This window comes from Impatiens glandulifera, chromosome 4 (genome assembly GCF_907164915.1).
Source record: "Impatiens glandulifera chromosome 4, dImpGla2.1, whole genome shotgun sequence".
NCBI lineage: Eukaryota > Viridiplantae > Streptophyta > Magnoliopsida > Ericales > Balsaminaceae > Impatiens > Impatiens glandulifera.
The window spans coordinates 19,601,135-19,624,199 of record NC_061865.1 but is presented as its reverse complement, the minus strand read 5'-3'; the positions used below and the strand labels follow the sequence as shown (position 1 = coordinate 19,624,199).

Here is a 23,065-nt window from a genome sequence, read left to right as displayed (position 1 = left end):
GTAAAAACTTTTATTTAATTTTTTAAATAATTGGAGTTTAACTCACAAATGAACACTCATAGGTAATATAACAGTTTAGCGCGCCTTAAATTAAAGGAAAGTGGGTGATAGAACATAACAACTTATCGTTGTGAGTTCTAGTCTTCACATCCCGAACAATTTTAAAAAAAATGTTATGATAGGAACACGAGCACTATCAATTGTTGAAAACAAACCATATGAAAATGTTTCAATGATCTTAATTATAAATGTTCTGTAAGAAGGTTATTTGTTGATGATCGACGGATTGAAAATTTTCGATAAGATTGTTGAATAGACAGAAAAGTAACATAAGTAACACAGAGATTACAATTAATTTGAAAACAAACTATATGGAAATGTGTGGATGATCTTAATTATAAGTGTTACTTGTTAATCAACAAGTGAAAATTCTCGACAAAATCAATGAGGAGATTGAATTAGAGAAGTAAAAGTTTAAGACCAAAAGATAAGCATAAATAATCATACCGGTATGAACTATGACAGGAACATGAACACATCAACCGTTGAAAACAAAATATATGAAAAATGATCTTAATTATATATGTACAGTTCTTTAAGAATTTATTTGTTAATGAATAAGTGGAAATTTTAGATAAAGATAGCTTAGAAGACTGAAAAAAATAATAAGTGGAAATTTTCGATAAGATAGCTTAGAAGACTGGAAAAAGTAATTAGTTTAAGGATACAAAATTAATAGCCGCATAAATTATGATTCGAACATGAGTGCCTGAGCTCGGATAATCTCAAAATTACAAAGTAAATAATATTAAGATTTATGTTAATCATGGTTCACTTGATCATATTTCCCAATTTTATCTTTGTTATGTCTTAAAATTGACCAATTCATAAACATTGATTTATTTTGTACGGTTTTATTGCAATTTTACTAAATGTGGATCAATGAAATAGTTTGATCTCTCATTTTTTTTAAACATTAAAACACTACTTGTTTTTGTCAAACAAATAAAATTTTTCCATGAAGACAAATATACTGGTTCAAGGCACCTTAAATTTATGTCTATATAAACCAAACATGCAATGATCCACTCAATGAAGTTGATTGGAAATCCAAAAAGAAGATGTCAATAATTCTCATAATAATCTTCACTCTTTTCATAGCTCTCCTCTTCTCGAAACTCATTAGAACAAGAAGAGAAAACTGTCCAAAAAATCTACCCAAAGGGTCTCTTGGATGGCCTATCCTAGGAGAAATGTTGAGTTTTCTTCAAGCTCAAAGGAAAGACCAAGGGCCCGAGTGGATCAAAGAAAGAGTAGATAAGTATGGGAAAGTATTCAAGACATCGATAATGGGAAGCAAGACAGTGGTCTTTGTTGGCCTCGCCGGTAATAAATTTGTACTCGGCTCAGATGAAAGTATCCTCGTCGGTAATCCACCAAAGACAGTGGTTACCATGATCGGCAAATTCAACCTTTTTGGTCTCTCGGGGTCAAGGTATCTATCGAGCTTTTTTGGTATCAAATATTGTTGAGGAACAAAATTTTATTTACAAAAAATGTATTTGGCAAAACATTGTGATCTTATTGTAGTATGGTTAAAAAAATTTAGGTCTCTTCACAAATTTTACATTGAAAAAGTTAAATCACATCTTTTATGTATACTACAAAAATAAATTATTTTTACTTTCTAAATTTGATAATTTCAAAGATAACTCAAATATAAGAGTTTATAGTATACTAACTGCCTAAACAGTTTTAAAAAAAAGACAACAATTATATTTTTTTTCTTTTTCAACTAGGTATAGGTTAGTAAAAAGTGCAATGTTGAGCTTCTTGAAGCTAGAGAACGTTCAAAACTATGTCGGACGCATGGATGATCGAGTCACTTCATTGTTACTCAACGAAACAAAAGACACCAACACCTTTAAAATCGTGCATTTCATGAAAAAACTCACGTTTGATCTTTCATGCACCATTCTCTTCGATCTCCACGACGAGCCCACGAAGAAGGCATTCCTCGATGACCTCAAAGTCATATTCGAGGCTGTTTGGTCTATTCCAGTGAACTTTCCTGGAACGCTTTATAGGAGAGGCTTGCAAGCGAGATCAAGGGTCCTTAAACGACTTCTTCCCATCATTACAAAGCGTAAGGAGGATATTGCCAAGGGAGCTCGTTGCCCTTCGAGTGACTTGTTATCGTCATTTTTAGCTTTGAGAGATGAGGACGCAAAGCCACTTAGTGATGAGGTGATTATGGACAACTTTATTACAATGACAATAGCTAGCCATGACACCAGTGCAATTCTTTTGAGCCTCTTGGTCTTGAAGATGTCAAGAGACAAGGATATCTACCAAAAAATACTACAAGGTGAACAAAGTCTATATATATGAACATGAAAGAAATTGAGAAGATCGAAAACAATTTTCATTTTCTAACAATAACACTAATTTAAACACGTGACTTATGAATTATTTTGTAGAGCAAATGGAAGTTAAGAAAGGTAAAGAAGTTAAAGGCGAGGATAAACTAACATGGGCAGATACACAAAAGATGAAGTATACTTGGAGAGTTGCTCAAGAGTTGATGAGAATAATCCCTCCCGTGTTTGGTAACTTTAGAACTGCTAGTAAAGACATATGTTTCGATGGTTTCGACATCCCAAAAGGGTGGCAGGTAAAACCACATATGTAATATGAACTGTGAACGCGATTCGATGTTTACTTATCCATTTAAAATTGTATTGTCATTGTTACATTTTATTATTGCATTTTTGGTGTAGGTTATGTGGCTTTCATGTGCCACACATATGGACGAGAATATCTTCCATAATCCTAAGGAGTTCGACCCTAGTCGTTTTGACAATCCATCAAGAGTAATCCCACCTTATGCATACATTCCATTTGGAGGAGGAATGCACACTTGTATAGGAAACGAGTTTGCGAAAGTTGAGACACTTATAACAATCCACAAGTTGGTGACAATGTTTGAGTGGTCCACGATTCACCCAAATGAAGGACTCACTCGTCGACCCATGCCATACCCCTCGATGGGCCTTCCGGTCAAGATTAGATCAAGAACTCCTCAATAAATAACCAAATATATGGCTTTCCAATCAAAGATTTATCAAGAAATCCTCAATAAATAGCCAACTATATGGTTTTGATGAAGGTCCTCCATGTTTTTCTTTCTATTATATATTTGTAATTATATAGAACTCGATGAACAATTATTATCGAACGTACCAAAAGATATATGTAACAATATTTTCCAATATCAATTATATTATTGTAAGATTAAAGCAGTTTCTTTGTAACTAAACCTTGTAATATATAGTAACATAGATTACTATGTACATCTTTAACATGCCTAAATTAATCTGACCATTCTTTATAGAGATAAAATCAAATGTTTTTCTTTGTCACTAAGGTTTATTATATGAAGGAGGCTACTCCACTTAAATCGATACATTCTTAATCGGAATCGAACATAAAATCTACCTAAGTTAAATAACTTAAAACATGAATAACATATGTTTTACTTGGTAAATTTGGTCATATTTCTCATATGTATGTGAATTTATCTCTCATATACCAAAATGGGGTTGGTTTTGGATTATGCTGTTGGTTTTGATTGTTGAATTTTTCCACTGTTATATTTAATGACATTATAAGATAACTAGTTCTTCTTTGTAGGTTAGTGGCCGGCTTATATATATACTATTATTTCCTACAGATATTTTTAATAAGTAAATTAAATATACATGTCTAGCTTTTGTTTTTTTGCCCAATTTATTGGCTTTTAGTATATCCAATCCAGGTCATTTTACTTCAAAAAATAATTACCTTCATATGTTTAATTTTGAATTCTATTAAAAAATCTTAAAATTTATATAAAAAACAACCCCAAAACTGATTCCAAAATATATTTGTTTGAAAGGTTAAAAATCAATTCTGACCATGTTTGGAATCAGTAAAGCTACAGCCAGCTACTAGAGAGAGAGAATGTGAGAAAGGAGAAAATTAATAAAAAGAAAACGAGAAAAAAAAAATAATAAATAAGAAGAAGGGTCAACAGTTTTTTTTTAAAACTAATTTTAATATATATATATATATATATATATATATATATATATATATATATTTTAAACTTTAAACATATTGGCACAATTTATTGTTTTTAATTTTACTAGCTTTTGTTTTTATAAATTCTGTGAAATTAGTCTAATATTATTGATATATTAATATATTTTGATAATTAAATATTTTCAAATTAATTAATTATTCTAATTTGTAATTTATGACTTGATTTAATTAACTTTAATTTTGTTGATTTTATCTTTTTCAATCTTCATCACTTTTAATATAGTTAATCTGGAAATTTCATTTATTGAGAATTATTTTTTAAAAAAAATTAATTTTCATTTATCACTGTAAATTGATCAAAATTATGTCTACATAATATATATATATATATATATATATATATATATATATATATATATATATATATATATATATATATTTTAAAAAATTAAAAAAATAAGTAAATAAAAATTAAAATGTATACATTATTTAATAAAGTTGTCTCAAGATAAAAAAAAATGGTACAAACATTGTCCCTTTGTTATGCATATAATAATAATAATAATAATAATAATAATAATAATAATAATAATAATGTAAGCTAGCAAACCTTTTTCTCGATGTTTGAAAAATTCAATATCTGAGTGTTAAATTTTTTATTTTAAATAAAACATTATTTTATAAGATTTTAAATAATTTTTGATATTTTTTAAAATTAATAATAAAAATAATTTATTTGTGTTCAAGTTTAAATAAATTTTAAATGTTATAATTAAAATAAAATTTAATTTTTGAAAATATGTGTTTAATTAATTAAAATAATTAATTTAAAAGATTACTTATTTAAAAAAACAGTGGTCAATTGATTTTAAAATCAATAAAAGGTTATGTGTACAAACGATTTTTTCACTAGAGTTTTGTTTTAGTTTGAAATTTGGTGAAACTCGGAAAGGGCTTTCATGCTTCATCCTCCGTACCCATTTTAAAACGGTCTCTACTTTTATAAAGTTTTGACTTTTAAAAATCGGTTGTAAAATGTTTTATTTAACCAATTATTTTTCTGGTCCTAGACATACACATGTTTTTTTTGTGTATTTAAAAACTGTAACAACAATATTTAAATGTTGCCCATGATGATAACTCTGGAGAAAAATACTTGTAGAACATCAGTTTAAAAAGCATTAAGATTTTAAAATAAATCCCAAACAAGCCTTTGTCACAATATTTTTTGTGTGCAAATATCCAAAAAAAAAAATTTAAATCATTTTTTATTTTTTTTGGGATTTTTAGAAAATGGTTTAGGGTTCCAAATTAACAAAAATAATTTTGGAATTTGAAAATGGGAACCAAACAGGACTTAGGATCGATTTCTTCGGTACATTTTTTTAGGATCGGGTACAACAATAGCAGGGGGGGGTTGAATATTGTTGAACTCAATAAGATATTTTCAATTCGATTTTAATCCTGTTAGGGATGAAAATCTATTTCTAATCTTCACAAATCTTCGCAAGCTCTTAAACAAATTCAAGTGCAAAAATGCTTGCTCGATTTGAAGCGTCAGATAAATGATTGGAAGATGTAGAAAGGAAATAACACACAGAGTTTTCTGGATGTTCGAAGATAAAACTCATACGTCACCCCTTTACTTGTTTCCAGAAGAATTTTCACTACACAAACCCAGTCAGACACATAGGACTTAACAATTGTCTATTTCTAAACTTCTAGCTAATACTTTGTTGAACGAACAAAGTCCTATTCAACTTACAATACTGAAACTTCACACAAAAAGAACAATAGGTGAATTACAGAGTAGACTTAGAGCAAGAGTAAACACAACGCTTAATACTTAATTCGTGCAATTGAATCGGAACAGCTGGAGAGATTCGACGTTGTACTCTAATCGCCTTTTATAATGAAGTAGTAGCAACGGTCGAATCTTCATTTTGAATACGTGTCAGCTATCCGTTGGATGTACGCTAGGTGTACGAGATCGTACATGAGAATATATTCGTTGGATCATGGCGTACCGAATTGTACTGCAGAATATTCGTTGGATCGTGGTGTATTGGAAGGTACAACGGGCTAGAGGAATATTCGAGTACGTGACAGTTAAGCGTATGAAGCTGACTAGGTAGACGACTAATAATAAACAAATCTGATCGTTATGCTGATGAATTGAGTAGATAAGCAAACACTTCTTCAGACGACTGCTGAAGCAAGGCATCTGCTCACACTTCTTCAGACTAGAGCGTCTGTTAAAGTGAGACGTCTACTCGTGCACTTCTTCAGACTACACGTTTGATGAAGTTAGACGTCTAATCGCGCACTTCTTCAGACTGCATGTCTGATGAAGTTAGACGTATGCTCGCGCACTTCTTTAGACTACACGTCTGATGAAGTTAGACATCTGCTTGCGCACTTCTTCAAACTACACGTCTGATGAAGTTAGACGTCTGCTCGTGCACTTCTTCAGACTACACGTCTGATGAAGTTAGACGTCTGCTCATGCACTTCTTCAGACTACACGTCTGATGAAGTTAGACGTCTGCTCGCGCACTTCTTCACACTACACGTCTGTAGAAATTATACGTCTGATCACGCACTTCTTCAGACTACACGTCTGATGAAGTTAGACGTCTGCTCGCACACTTCTTCAAACTACATGTCTGATGAAGTTAGACGCATGGTTCTGAAAACCGTTTCGGTCATCGACCCGGTTTTTTGAGCGTACTTCGGTTTGATCGGTCCAGCTAGTTAAACCACTGGTTGAACCGGATTTTAATTATTTTAAAAATATAAATATATTAATATGATTATATATATCAATTAATTACATATTAATTAAAATATTAAACTAAATATTAAATAATATCAATTAAAACCTCCTGTCCATTAAAATTAAAAACAATATAGGATAGATAACAGTAAAGTAAAGAAGAAACAAAATGGGACCCTGAAATGAAAGGAATTGACAGCTGCATAGCTATAGATGGATGTAAAAAATATTTATTTCCTCCATTGACAGCTGCAGACCTCCTTCGTTTCCAAGATTTTTCCACCCAACTATTTTCTCTTTCTATAAAATACTTCCTCCATTGACATCTACAAACCTCCTTCGTTTTCAAGATTTTTCGCAGATCTCCTATTTAGTTTTCTCTTTCTCTTTGCACATAAATCTTGCTTACAGTATAAGAGGATTGGAGTAGACACTGAAAAAGAAGAAGAAAAATGAAAGAATACTACATTATACCTTTCGAACCGGAAATTTCCGGTAGAATCATCTGGTCAGACCAGATTTTGACCGGTTCGTAACGTTACCGTTTTAAAGTTAATAACCGAATAGTCCATTAAACCGTTTCGCGGTTGGATCGGTTAAACCGCCAATCGGACCGTATATTTTAAAAATTTGGTTAGACGTCTGCTCGCGCACTTCTTTAGACTGAACATCTGATGAAGTTAGACGTCTGCTCGAGCACTTCTTCAGACTGCACGTCTGATGAAGTTAGACATCTTCTTGCGCACTTCTTTAGACTACACGTCTGATGAAGTTAGACGTCTGCTCGTACAGTTCTTCAGAATGCACGTCTGTAGAAGTTAGACGTCTGCTCGCGCACTTTTTCAGAGTGCACGTCTATAGAAGTTAGACGTCTGATCACGCACTTCTTCAGACGTTCCTGTGCAAAGACAATTTACACAACTTAGTTTTGTTCAGACCATATCATTAAAACTATGTCAGATTGATTTAAACTTATTCACCTAATTTTATTAAGACATTTTTTCTTAATTAATTATTTCTCTTTTAATTGATTTTCATTTTTCTTTATTTAACTTAATCTAACAATTTTCCTCGGTCGGGCTAAAGAGGCCCTCAGTCCTAGGTCAGGTCTCCATTGGTCCTGAATCAGGATTCACGGTCGGGGTGCTAAGGTCTCTCGGTCCTTGGCTAGAATTTTCGGTTAGGTACCGGAATCCTCGGTCGGTCGCCTCGGTCCTAGGTGGAAGTCATTGGTCATGAGTTTAAGAGTTCTCGGTCAGGTGTGAGACTCCTCGGTCATAAGTTTAATTTCTCAGTTGGACGTTTCGGTCGGATTCAACTGTGCTGTCTCGAAATCAAAATAGAAAATATCCTCTAATCTGCAAGTAGGTGAACACATTTTTGGATGTAATAGGGGATACAAAAACAAGATTGAGAGATGTAATAGGGGCTCCTCCTATTATTGAATAAGAAGAACCTCCGGTGGGTGAAGAAGAATCAGCAAGATTGCTAATCAATCTCCTGAATCAGAAGCTAAGGAGAACCCTTGAAGAAGGCATATTTCGAGAAGATTCCCTCTGCTGATGGGCAACAATCTGAAAAAGACGAGTCTTCATCCTCAGAAGGATTACCTTTGGAAGAATGTTTTATTCCTTCTTGACCAGTTCATCGATCATCTTCTATTAAAACTATGACATATGTAATTGAGAATGTGGCTGATCTTCCTCCTCATTTTGTTGGTATTTCAGAATAAATTCATCAAGTATGTACCGACATTCTCAATGATCAAGAGTAGTCCAAGGATGAGTCCAAAGCTCCCTCTTCTCATTCCAAAGATAAAGAACCAGAGCGTTCTTTACAAGTAAATGTGCATGTGAGTCCAATTCGCACTGCTCCAGCTTGTTCTCAGGCTGTGTCCTCTACTGCTCATTCTTTAGAAAAGGCTTCTCCTGGAGGAGTAAAATTTTTGTAATTCCATGTTGGATGCAATGAATTCCCTACAACAGAATATGCTGGACATGAGTCCAGATTGGCTAAACTTGAGAAGAGCTCAATTTCAAGCAAGAAAGATGTGTCTTCCATTCTTGCTACTCAAAAAGAATTGAAGAAGACTATGAATATAAATACATACGAAGTAAACATCTTGAATACTAAGTACAAGAAGTTTGAAAAGAACTTCTCTAATCATCAATCAGAGCAGTATGCTAAAACTAAGACTCTCACCCTAGAGCTTCATCAAGATGTTATATCAGGAATGAATCTCATGTGAGCCCAAATGGTAGAAATGTTTAACGCAATGAATAGAGCTGAAGCCGAGCGAATGGAACAAGCTGACTCATTCGCAAGGTCCATTCAAGTTGTTTATGTGGTTAAGGCTGCTGCTGCTAAAGAAAAAGTCCTTATTGAAGCTGATAATGTTAAAAAAGGGGAAGGTAGCTCTAGAGGTGGTAGCTCAAGAGGTGGAGTTGCTAGAGAAACCCAATCAAAACGTAAAGATGCTGCTGAAGAGAACGAAGAAGGTTGTAGACCAACAAAGAAAGGTGGTCCAAGTCGTGGAGGCAAAAGAGGTGGTGGGAGTGGAGACCGAGCTGCTATCACTCGATTCCATAATATCCTAACTGGCGAATCTCTGCCTGAAGGCGATGCAAATCCAAACGTGAAAAGGGAAGAACCATAAATCTCTTTCTTTGCTCTTCATATTTTAAAACTTATGTTGGAATATTTTGGTGAACTACTCTAATTTCAATCTTATTTGATGGGTGTTTATTTTGCTTTAAGATTGCATGGTTTTAACATCATCAAAAAAGAATTTTTTAGATTAAATCATGAACTCATCTGATTTTGAAAATTTAGTTTAAATAATCAAAAAGGGGGAAATTATTGGGAAATATTAAGTAAAGAGTTAATTAAGTGAGAATTAATTAACTTAGAAATAAACGGAAATGATGAAATATTAAACAACTGAATTTTGATGATGTTTAAATTTGAAGAAAGCTAAGTTGTCAAATTGTTTTTGTGCAGGTGCATTAGACTATGCTAACTTAGACGTGGTCTAAGCATGCTAATTAGACTTAGTTAGACGTTGAAGTCTAAATCCATTAAACGTGGTAGTCTAATGGAAAACATAGTTAGACGTTGTCGTCTAACTCCTTCAGACAAGTCTGAATTGATACATAGTTAGACGTTGCAGTCTAACAGATACGTAGTTAGACATTGAATTCTAACTCCATTAGACGTGGTAGTCTAATGGGAAACGTAGTTAGACGTTGTCGTCTAACTCCTTCAGACAAGTCTAAAGTGATACGTAGTTAGATGTTACAGTCTAACAGATACATAGTTAGACGTTGAAGTCTAACTCCATTAGACGTGGTAGTCTAATGGGAAATGTAGTTAGACGTTGGCGTCTAATTCTTTTAGACAGTCTGAAGTGATACGTAGTTAGACATTACAGTCTAACATATACGTAGTTAGACGTTGAAGTCTAACTCTATTAGACATGGTAGTCTAATGGAAAACATAGTTAGACGTTGGCGTCTAACTCCTTCAGACAAGTCTAAAGTGATACGTAGTTAGACGTTGCAGTCTAATAGATACGTAGTTATATATTGCAGTCTAACAGATACGTAGTTAGACGTTGAAGTCTAACAGATACGTAGTTAGACGTTGGCGTCTAACGCCATTAGACTTGGTAGTATAATGTGATACGTAGTTATACATTGCAGTCTAACTCTATTAGACTTGTTGGTCTAATGGAACGTGTACTTAAACATTGACATCTAACTTCCCTTAGACTTGGCAGTCTAATGGAGCACGTCTAATGCCTCGCTTCAACAACCGCTTAAAGTTTGCATACGTCTATCCACGATCAATTAGCTGTCTGCTACTCTAATTGTATCCAACAAACGAATGCCACGTACGTAAATATCCTTCCAACGGTTTGTCCAATACAATACAATATCAAAGAGAATATTCGGCGCACTACCAGCTTGGTACGACCACAATCCATGTGCTCAAAGTCTGCTGTACTCCTGTACTATGGGCGGACTTTCAATGGACGCTTGCCACGTGTCCATGAAGAAGATTCGACCGTTGGTGTCTTTCTACTACAAATAGATGCTCAAGGACAACAAACGAATCACTTGATCACTAGAGAATTACTGTCTTACCGAATTAACGAATTATTCTTGCACTTACTGATTTCTATCATCTTCTAAGTTCAAGAGAGAAAGATTCACTTATTGTCTAGCTGAGAGAATACTGTTGAGAATATTGTAAGTTGAACAGAGGTTGTTCTGTTCAATAGAGAGTTAGCTAGCTCAATAATCTGTATTTGATTCAAAATATCTAGTGAAATTCTCCGGTTGTGGAAGAAGGGGTGACGTAGGAGGGTTTACTCCGAACATTCATATAGAAACCCTGTGTTCTTTACTTTTTGTCATTCATCTTTCATTGGTTCAAAACTTCAAATTCGACAAATACTTCCGCACTTAAATCCGTTTCAAGAGTTTGAAGGATTTGTTAAGAATAGAAACCGATATTAATCCCTCACAAGATTTCTATCAAATCGTTTGTCATAAGCTGTTAACAATAGCCAGACCATAGTCTCTATTAGAAACACCGATCCTATCAGACCTTTTCTTTTCTCTCACTACAAACTTTGAGAGAAGTTAGAAATACGTTATTATTTTTGATGTTTTTTTAGTACTGTGTTTCGTTTTTCTTTTCATCACTCAGATTTGAGTCGATGTTGTGTTTTTTTCCTTCCAACATCTTATTAAATTTAATCGATTTTTTTTATCTCAGATTCTTATGATTTGAATAATAATACTCTCAACCGTCGGTATTTCGTTTGTTGCTCATATTCTCCGATTGTGTTAATGATCATTTTTCGAGTCCGTGTTTGTTCTTTCTTAGAAGAAAAGGAGACGAAATTATTGGATTAGAGTTGTTTTTCACTTTTTCAATAATGAGTTATTTGATTTGATCTTCTATATGGAGAACTTTTCACAAATATTATTCCATAATATATATATATATATATATATATATATATGAGTTTCTTACTATTTCGGTCATAAATGTAAATAATCAATTATCATTTAGTATAACTTTTTCAGTATTATTTACCAACAACCATCGGTTAAGAATTATTACCATTGCAGCTCATAATATTTGGTAGAGATTTTTTCGATACCGTTTTATTAGTTCGTTCAATACCAATTAATACTCATCGTTTATGTCTCAAATAAAAAATTAACTTATTTCTTAGAGCTTATATGATATTAAGTTTATTTTTATTTCTTATTAACTAATCATTCACGCATCTTATTATTTATTTAATCATTGCATTAATAATTAAAATATCAAAATATTTCTATTTTACTTTTATAAATTTTAAATAAAATAGACATTATACTTCAACTAATTAAAAATCCAAATAATTTACCTTTTTTTCATCAAACTTTTTTTTCAAATTAATAACCAAATAAACTCAAATAACCCAAGATAAAACAATCTCTTGAACTATGTTAATCATAGGAAAGTTTTATATGTAGTTTTGGCATCATTTGTTTCTTAATGCAATTAATTAAAAAAATGAGAAAGAAACTGACATGTTGATTAAATAGACGCCAAGGTTATTGTTTGATTTTGGATTTTTTAGGATTTCATGGGTTTTGTTAAGTTGTTTGATAAAAAAATAGATTATTTGAAATTTGTTTAAAATAATTTATTAAAATATCCTTTGTATTTAAAGTAATGATATTTTAGTATTTTTATTGATAAATTAAGTTAATTAATAATTACAATGAGATTATTGTGATAAAGAGACAATTTCAAAAAAAAAAAAAACTCTTAAAAACTTAAAAAAACACAAGATCAAACTAGCTTTACAGAGATCGTTTTAATATTTATGTAATTGAAACATTTTCGATAAAAAATATATAAATAAAAACAAAACAAAAAGTTAAATAATTAGAACCATGTGTTGTGTCGATGATTTTAGAGTTCTTAAAGTTGATTTGTCCAATACTAATTGTACTTATTTGTGCTAAAAAAATCAATATTCCAAAACATTTTTCCATGAAGACAAACATATTGGTACTAGGAACCCTAAGTTTATTGCTATATAAACCAAACATGCATGCAACTCCATTCAATTTAGGTTGGTTTTCAAATTAACCAAAGCAATTAAGAAGATGTCATTGATTCTCTTAATAGCCATTACTCTTTTCACAGCTTTCATTTTCTCAAAACTCATTAGGGTAAGGAGAGAAAGTGGTTTAAAAAATCTTCCCAAAGGGTCTCTTGGATGGCCTGTCATAGGAGAAACGTTTAGTTTTCTTCAATCCCAGAGGAAAGACCGAGGGCCCGAGTGGGTTAAAGAAAGAGTAGATAAATATGGGAAAGTGTTCAAGACATCATTGATGGGAAGCAAGACAGTGGTCTTTGTTGGCCTCGCAGGGAATAAATTCGTACTCGGATCTGATGAAAGTGTTTTTGTCGGTAAACAACCAAAGACTATAGCTGCTATGGGCGGAAAATCCAACATATTTTCACTTACAGGATCAAGGTATCTATATTATGATTCTCAAGTGTATTTTAGATTTTAGAAACATGTAAATAATAGTTTTGTATTGTAATTAACAAAAATAAAATAAATAATCAAGTATAGTTGATTAAATGTCATTGTAGTCCATTTTTTAAGATACAAAAGACCCTAACTTATATTTAATAATGTGTTACAAATGTTACAAAAATGTTATTGTTAGATTCTAGTCTAGATGTGATTTATAATCCTAAACATAATCTTTAGTTTTGATCTTGAATCCTATACATAATCTTTAGTCTCTGTGTCTAAAATGCGGAAGCCTACTTCAATCATTTATGAAAACTTTTGATTTATCGTGGGTTTATTCTTCTAATTCTGTAGATCGTTTTTCTTTCTTCTCTCTAATGATGGAGGTTATGAAAAATGAAACTATCGTTTATCAATCGGGACCACAATCTTATTTATATTTTCCCTTATTTATTATTTAGTTTATTATAAATAATACATAAGTATCTGATTTCTACCCATAATAAATTGTACAATACCAACAAATAATCGTTACTTAACCAAATAACTTAAATAGAATATCCCTCACTAATTTGGTTATGAATAAACGATAACGCAAAAACATAATATTTACATATAATAACTCAATAAATCTAAGAGTTATATCATATGAATTTTTTCTCCATTAAGTCATAGTTATGTCCAATTAATATAATTATACATTTGATATTTGAATACAGATACAAGTTAGTAAAAGGTGCAATGTTGAGCTTCTTGAAGCAAGAAAACATTCAAAACTATGTCGGACAAATGGATGATCAAGTCACTTCCTTGTTGCTCAATGAAACAAAAGAAGTTGACATCCTTTACATTGTCCCTTTCATGAAAAATGTCACGTTTGAAATTGCATGCACCATCCTCTTCGGCTTCCAAGACCTGACTATAAAGAATATATTCCTTGACGAGCTCAAGGTGGTCCTCGAGGCTATATGGTCTATTCCTGTGAACTTTCCAGGAACACTTTATAGGAGAGGCTTGCAATCGCGAACAAGGCTTGTTAATCATCTTCTTCCCATTATTAGGAAGCGTAAGGAGGATCTAGCCAAGGGGGCTTGTTTACCTTCAAATGATGTGTTGTCATCCTTTGCAGCTTTGAGAGATGGGGATGAGAAGCCTATTACTGACGACGAGATTGTGGACAACTTCATTACCTTGATAATAGCTAGTCATGATACTAGTGCAATTCTTTTGAGTCTCATGGTATTGAAGATGTCAAGAGACAAGGATATCTACAACAAAATCCTACAAGGTAAACAATATCAATATTCTAACCACAATTTGAAAAGATAGAATACGGTATTATGTTTCTGCAGACTAATTAAAATTGTTTTGAAAATTGTTGTAGAGCAAATGGAAGTCAAGAAAATTAAAGAAGAAAAGGGCGAGAAAAAACTAACATGGGCAGATATGCAAAAAATGAAGTATACTTGGAGAGTTGCTCAAGAGATGATGAGAATAATTCCTCCCGTGTTTGGTAACTTTAGAATGGCTAGCAAAGACATATGTTTCGATGGTTTCGACATACCAAAAGGGTGGCAGGTAATTTCGTACACATTTGAACTAAATTAAGATATCTAATCTTTATAATAGTGTTGGTATGTTTTGATCTTGTCATTGTGAAACTAATTATTGTTTTTATGGTGTTTGGTAAGGTTATGTGGCTATCATGTGCCACACACATGGATGAGAATATCTTTCATAATCCTAAGGAATTTGACCCTAGTCGCTTTGACAACCCATCAAGAGTAATTCCACCTTATGCATATATTCCATTTGGAGGAGGAATGCACACTTGTATTGGAAACGAGTTTGCGAGAGTGGAGACACTCACAACAATCCACAAGTTGGTGACAATGTTCGAGTGGTCACCGGTTCACCCAAATGAAGAAATCACCCGTCGACCTATGCCATACCCCTCAATGGGCCTTCCGGTCAAGATCAAGCCAAGAATGGATAACTAATATAGATTTGATGAGGATATTATGGTTTCATAAAATGGTGTATTTAAGTTTGTATTGCTGCTTAGCTCCTACAACTTCACAAGCGAAACTTCCAACCATAATGAAAGGGGTCAAATCAAAGTTTTTTTATTTGAGTTGTTGTGCGTGCGGTGATGATTTAATCATCATTATACTTATACTTGGAATCTTTAATCTAAATCTTTAATCCTTAAGTTTATAATCTATATACTCTATGTCGATAAATTGAGATAAATTGTAATTGCAGAAACATACCTGGATCTTGAGTGAAGAACGATTCATTAAGTCGTTCTTCGTTATTCTTCTCTTCTTGATCTTCTCTTGATCTTGTATCTTCTTGTTCTGGATCTGAACCTGGATCAGAATGTATGATATGAGTGCGGTTTAAGTCTTCCAACCTTATATTGATAGCCATTCTTGGGTGTTCTTGAGAGATAAAACATAAACCTTATTGTCTGATAAGAGAAACAAATTAGATAGACTATCTATATGGGTTGGGGACCTAGCCCTAATATACCCATTTATTATTCGGTCCATCAACGAAATAATAAATGGTATGTCTGTTTCTACACAAATATGTCCCCATATTTATTATAGATGTCTAAATAAGCTCATAACCCTTATACTTTAATCGATCACATTAATTAGGCTTTAATCTTTATATGACAATAACTAATATACAATTATTAAATAATATATGTACCCAAATGTTGGAAATAATCTCAACAATCTCCCACTTGGATCATATATATATTTCATTCAATTGTATATTATAACTTTAAGAGCTCAAAATATTGTTATCATTTCCGAATACATCTATATCAATCTCGTCTATTAATTATATCAACATAGGATTAAAACAGTTTTTGTTACATTAATTCGTAACTAAATCCTCAATATTCACATATGTCAATACAATCAAATGACATAGATTAAATATGGGTGTGTAGTGTGGATTAACATCTAGTGTGATCTTTAACATGTCTAATACCAATTGGTCCTCCTTTATTCCTTATAGAGATCAATCTGAATAACTTTATAATCTTAATTTCTTTAAAAAACTGTATCTTTAATTTCTTTAGAAACTGAATCTTTAATGTGCACACAAATTCCAAATTATATCTATACAAGCATCACAATACAAACTCTCACTAAAACTGTATATCATTTAAATATGCAATATCCATATGAATAATATGTTCATGAAAGACCTCAGATAACAAATATTTAAGGAACTGATCAGTAATTTTAGAGTTTGTCCAAATATGCTCAATAGACTAGTAAACATTCTGAATTCTTTATTTTACAAATAGTTCGACTTAGTCGAACTCATATTACTCTTAAAGTAAAAGTACTGCAAATTATTATCACGTAATATCTTTAGTGGTCTTTCTATATATTCATAATTTGCAACCCCGTAACAAAACTTTGCAGTCAGATTTTTTAATTAGATGCCATCAACTTGAAATAATTCGAGTGTTTGCTTAACACTATTACAGGAATTAATTTTAAACTAATAATTAAACTAAAATTATGTGGCACGAATTTCCAACTGTTTTGGTATCCAACAAAATTCAAATCAATATACCAAATGATCTCTATCCGATTCGATTTCACTATATGAGTATGTAATGTTTTGTTCTTAAAATGTCACACTACTTGTTTGGTTGCTTTCTTAATGATCCAAATCAGGATCCTTCAAGTATTTGTTCAACATCATAAATATACTTAATTTCTTGATTCATATAATCTTGAGCATACATTAGACTCTTGCTTAAGGAGTCTTTTGTATTTATACATTTTCAAAGCTAATCTTAAAATAATTATGATTCTAAAATTTGTCTCTAGACTTCTTAAAATATCCAACAATTAATATTTAACAATTCTTTAGTCCAATTTATTTTCTTTAGGTCTATAAGGCTTAACCTTAACTAGACAACCCCAAAAGAATTTATTAGTTGTTTTAGTTGAAACTTATTATGTATATAAGTTGTAGTTTTTTAATTATTCTCTCCAAATAAATTTATTATATGGAGATATGCCATAAATTTTTGTTTCTAAATAAAGAGTTTCTGAAATTGTTCCTTAATTCTTTATCTTTAATATGAATTGTCAATGCCCCAAGCCGATATTTCTTTCACCATCAATTGACTTTTGACAATTAACTCAACCGTACATCAACACATTTACTTTAGTAATACTAAAATTTATCATCAAATGTGTATGAAACTGAAGTTAAATTCCTCTTAGAACAAAAAAAAATTGTAATATGTATTCTTTTATGCACCACTTTCTTTAGTAATTTCTTTTAGGTGCAACATTTATAATTCTTACAACTTCATTTCTTTATTATCTTTTAGTTATTTGCTAAGTGAACCTTATTTATGTTATTTTTGATTCAATATTTTATTTTCTTACACACAATATGATGTGAGTTCATATAGCGATAAAGTCTCATTTTAGGCAACTACAATTCACATCAATTAACTTAAGTGTGAATAAGAAAATCCAAATTAGATGCATGAGAATACTTTAGTGTAACTCTAACTTTAATGCATTTAATTTTGAAACAAAATATAATATATGGTGTATTTCTTATGAAATCTTTATTCTAATAATAACCTTAGCAATTTTAACCCTTCTAGATATAATTATTAAAAAAATAACAAATTATAGGTACACCTTAAACTTTATCATATAAAATGAACTTAAGATGTTGACAAGAAAACCGTATAAAAAAAGTGTTAACTTAATTTGATAACAAAACAAATTAACAACTATACTCACAAATTTTTTTAATAATCACATAAATTCAAAATAATGGTACGTCTCATCATGAGATACCAAACGCAACATTAATATTTAGTCTTTGGAGATTAAATATTAACTTACAAACAATACTCTTTTGTAGTAATCAAATATTAACAATAAGTCCTGTCAAACAATTGGTTATCTTTGGATAGTCTAATTATTCACATGGCACACCGAATAATTGTTACATATTTATTACCGCATGTGCATAATGTTATCCTGACTAATTATTTATCTTCCTTTGAGCCAATTAAATAACCACATGAATTGCATAAACACTACCTTCTTAATTTATAAAACATATTAACCTACACAAGAGAGCCTACTTTGGTAGGATGTTGCTCCAATTAATTGATTTAATAAATTAATAACTCATGTACATACTTTAAGTGTATAACTCGACCAATTATTAAACTTCATTTTGTCCGATTAATAATCGCATAGTTACAAACAGAACCGTCTTAATCTTATAAAACAAATATGTTTAATAAATTAATAATTTGTACATTATTTAAATTTTCAATCCGACCAATTATTAACTTTCCTTTGGGCCGATTAACAACCGCATAATTACAAATACAAGTGGGCCTAAAATTGTACCAAATTTTGAATGTGTTATGTATCAAAATCACATAAATTTTATGTGTTACACAAAAGAAATAATTGTGATTTTACTAATCACTCAATTATTTCTTAATATCAATCAACACAATATAGACATATTGACCCGAAATATGTACATATATTCCAATATGTAATATAACATGATTGATTATTCATCTAAATATAATAATAATAATAATAAAAATAATTAGATAATCAATTACATACGAATAAGGATTACGCTAAAATTCTAAATTTATTAATTATTAGGTTAATTCATTTTTTTAGTTCTGGATAAATAACTTAATTCTTTGTAATTAAATTATTGATATTCTTTATTTATTAAATTATTATTAATAATAAAATAATAATATTACTTTATTTTCTTTCTCTTTATTCTTGACTTCTTATTAATTTCTAAATATATTCATATAAATAGTTTACATTAATTAAGTCATAAAATGAAATGTATGTATTTATCTGTTTTTATATTTATTCATTAATTAAATTTTAATATATAATTTTTAATATGCAAATCAATATTTATAAATCCTTCTCTACTCTCTTTTTTAACCGATACATGTGTGTTGCTTCAGGCTGAAACAAATATTTTCGCCCTTGAACTCGGTTCAAGAGTTTGTGACAGCTTGTGTAGTGTTAAGATCGGTGTTAATTCTTAACCGGATTAGCGCCAACCGTGTGTGTTTTAAGCAGTCTCCTTTAACCGGATCCTGGTCCCCTATCGACAATCCCGATCCTAACAGTACACTTGGCAGCTGTTCATTTGTCGGCTGCCTACTCCTTGAAGGTTGCTTCTGAATTTGTACCAAATTTGGTAACTGTTCATCTGACATCTGCCTCCAATCTAATCAGCAAACTTGTTTAAGAATACAAGTGACGCGGTCTGAACCTTTGAAGACATTCCTCTGCATATTCCTAGGAATATATGTTTGCATCAACACGTCAACTGCCATTATATTCGTATCTTTGATTTTGATTTAATCTGTCCGGTGAGAATATATATTTCCTTAGGATTTAATTTTGACCGACACATATCGGTTGATAATCTTAATTGGTCTTGAATTCTAGCCGAGCTGGACTTTCAAGAATATGAATACGTTGTTTCGGTTTGTGCTGTTTCGGAAGAATAGTTTTGACCGACCAGGTTGAAAATATGTTCCTGCACATAGAGTTGAAATTTAATTAAGTTCTTTTAGATAGTTAATTACTTATTAATTAACATATCTAAATTTCTCTAACAATTTCTCATTTTTTGATTATTTAAGTTAAATATTCAAAACCCTGTATTCGATGGCCGGTTTTTAAAAGAAATTATATTTATTTGGCCGGTTTTTGGAAGACGGTTTATTTTAAGGAGAACTTTATTTGAGAAATCTTCCGCATACTCCGACCGCAAACAATATGTCCGGTGGACTCGCTTCTAGGTACAATAGTGAGCCGATAATCCTTCGGTAAGCCGTAATGTCTACTCCTTGACAATCCTTATCTTTGTCTAACTTAATAGATGAAGTCATTGGAGTGGCGACTGTAGAGTAGTTGTCCATTCCGAACTTCTTTAGCAATTCGGTTGTATATTTAGATTGGTTGATGAATGTTCCTCCCTCGATCTGCCGAACCTGGAGACCTAGAAAAAACTCAACTCCCCCATCATACTCATTTCAAATTTGCCGGTCATCATTTTTGAAAATTTGTCATATAGCTTAGATTCGGTTGAACCGAAAATTATACCGGCCACGTAAATTTGAATCAGTAAGAATGTCCCTTTTTCTCAAATTTAAACAAGGTTTTATCTACTGAACCTATAGTGAAATCATGATTGAACAAGAATTTTGTTAAAGTGTCATACCAAGCTCTAAGAGCTTTTTTTAAGCCGTAAAGGGCTTTATCCAACCGATACACATGACTAATTAACGCTGGATTTTTAAAACCGGGAGGTTGTTCAACATAGATCTCTTCACTTAACATCCATTTGAAGAACTTTGAAATTTTTGAAAGCCACAAAGGCAAGAAAAATTCTAATAGCTTCAAGTCTAGCCACAGGAGCAAATGATTCTTCAAAATCAATGCCTTCTTCATGTTTGTATCCTTGGGCCACTAGTATGGCCTTATTCCTCGGAACCTAACCATTTTTATTGAGTTTATTTCTGAACACCCATCTTGTTCCTATAACCGATTGATGTTTTGGTCTTGGAACTAGATGCCAGACTTTATTCCTCTCAAACTGATTCAGTTCCTCTTGCATTGTTAAGATCCAATTGGGATCTAACAATGCTTTATCCACCTTTTTCTGCTCAATTTGTGATATGAAAAATGAGTTTTCATTTTCTTCCAAAAGTTGATGCCTAGTTTGGGTGGGTGATGAGGGGTTACCTATTATAAGCACAGGAGGATGATCTTTATTCCTTTTAAGGTTCGGTCCGGTAATATCTCCCAAGCGACCGGTTATCTGATCAAGGTTAGACATATCGGTAGGTTGACCAAAGTTAAACCGACCGATTTCCTCAGTGGACACTGAGGTGTCAACTTCCTGTTGTGAAGCAGCTTGATTCGGCTGCGTTTCAGCATTAACCGTTTGGTCATAGACAAACCTTCTAAACATTGGAACCTCATCTTCATCATTAGATTGAATATTCAAATTTTCTAACCGATTATGTAGATCAAAGGGTGATGCAGTGTTATTTTCAACCGATTCATCAAAAAAACATGCGAAGATTCTTCAACAGTTAAGGTCCTAGTGTTATACACTCTATATTCCTTACTAACTGTCGAGTAACCCAACATTATACCGACATCGGATTTAGCATCAAAAGTTGTCAAATAATGTTTGCCGTTGATGTGAATATAACATTTATATCCAAAAATCCTAAGATACCGGATGTTAGGAACTCTATCATAGTATACTTCAAACGGTGTTTTATTTAGCCATTTGTTGATCATAGATCGGTTTTGTGTATGACATGTAGTATTGATAGCTTCAGCCCAAAATTTTTGAGCGATACCTGAATCGGCTATCATGGACCTTGCATCTTCCTTGAGAGTTCGATTTCATCTCTCGTCCAGTCCGTTTTGTTGAGGAGTTCTAGCACTAGACAACTCGTGTCTAATACCGGAATCCTCAAGAAATGCAATTAATGTACTATTTGTAAATTCAGTTCCTCTATCACTTCTAATCTTATTTATGCGTATTGATTTCTCATTTTGCAATCTTCTAAGCAGTTTAATCAAGTTTGGGGTAGCTTCATTATTAGAAACCAAAAATATCACCCAAGTGAATTTAGAGTAATCATCAATAACAACCATAGTATAATGCATACCGCATAGGCTTTTGACTATAACCGGTCCAAATAAATCCATATGAAGCAATTCTAAACATCGGTTAGATTGATAATTCCCTTTACTTTTAAAAGTTGACTTTATTTGTTTCCCCATAACATACTTTATCTTTTGCGAACTTCATGTTAGGCATCCCTTGAACTAACTCTTTGGTACAAATAACAATAATGTTTTTGAAGTTTAAGTGGTTTAACCGTTTATGCCAAAGCCAGTTTAAATCATTTTTAGCTATCATGCAAACCGAATTTTCAGTTTTGGTTTTCTAGTCCACTTTGTAAATGTTTCCTAACCTATTTCCAGTTAATAGAACGCTACCCTAAGAGTTCTTAACTAAACATGCATATTTGTGAAATTCAACTGTATATCCTACATCGCACATTTGACTAATACTTAGAAAGTTAAAATGCAAGTTTTCAACAAGAAGTATATTATTTATAGTTAAGTTGGCATGAACAATCTTACCCTTGCCCACGACTCTACCTTTTAGAGTTATCGTTGAAAATGATCATTGCACCGAATTTCTGAACAATATTGGTTAACAGTCTGCTATTTCCGGTCATGTGTCTGGAACAACCGCTGTCTAGATACCATTCTAAATTTCTTAGCCGCTTGTTCTTCTTAATCTGCAAAAATAAATATTTACACCTATTTGGTACCCATATTTACGTGGGTCCGTGGTTGATTAGTCCCTTGGGAATCCATACTTTAATTAATCGGATGACTTTCCCAGTAGTAGTTTATTTATTTCACTATTACCTGGTTTGACATCTCTCTGTCTTCCAGGAAGTACCTCATTGTGTCGTGGTGGTGAATGTTGATTTGTTCTATATGAATGTTTACCGGTTTCTTTTCTCATTGGCCGGT

The 23,065-nt window shown here is 31.9% G+C and overlaps 2 protein-coding genes across 2 annotated transcripts; both read left to right on the top strand.

Moving 5' to 3' along the window:
• Positions 1-1,023: 1,023 nt before the first annotated feature.
• On the top strand, positions 1,024-3,103 carry LOC124933491 (taxadiene 5-alpha hydroxylase-like). The gene is made up of 4 exons (XM_047473899.1): positions 1,024-1,495; positions 1,800-2,368; positions 2,481-2,674; positions 2,781-3,103. Exons 1-4 carry the CDS (start codon positions 1,122-1,124, stop codon positions 3,087-3,089), a joined length of 1,446 nt encoding a protein of 481 aa, XP_047329855.1. The 5' UTR covers positions 1,024-1,121; the 3' UTR covers positions 3,090-3,103.
• A 9,932-nt stretch (positions 3,104-13,035) lies between these two features.
• On the top strand, positions 13,036-15,415 carry LOC124934898 (taxadiene 5-alpha hydroxylase-like). Its single transcript, XM_047475391.1, has 4 exons — positions 13,036-13,409; positions 14,135-14,703; positions 14,800-14,993; positions 15,107-15,415. Exons 1-4 carry the CDS (start codon positions 13,036-13,038, stop codon positions 15,413-15,415), a joined length of 1,446 nt encoding a protein of 481 aa, XP_047331347.1.
• Positions 15,416-23,065: the final 7,650 nt, after the last annotated feature.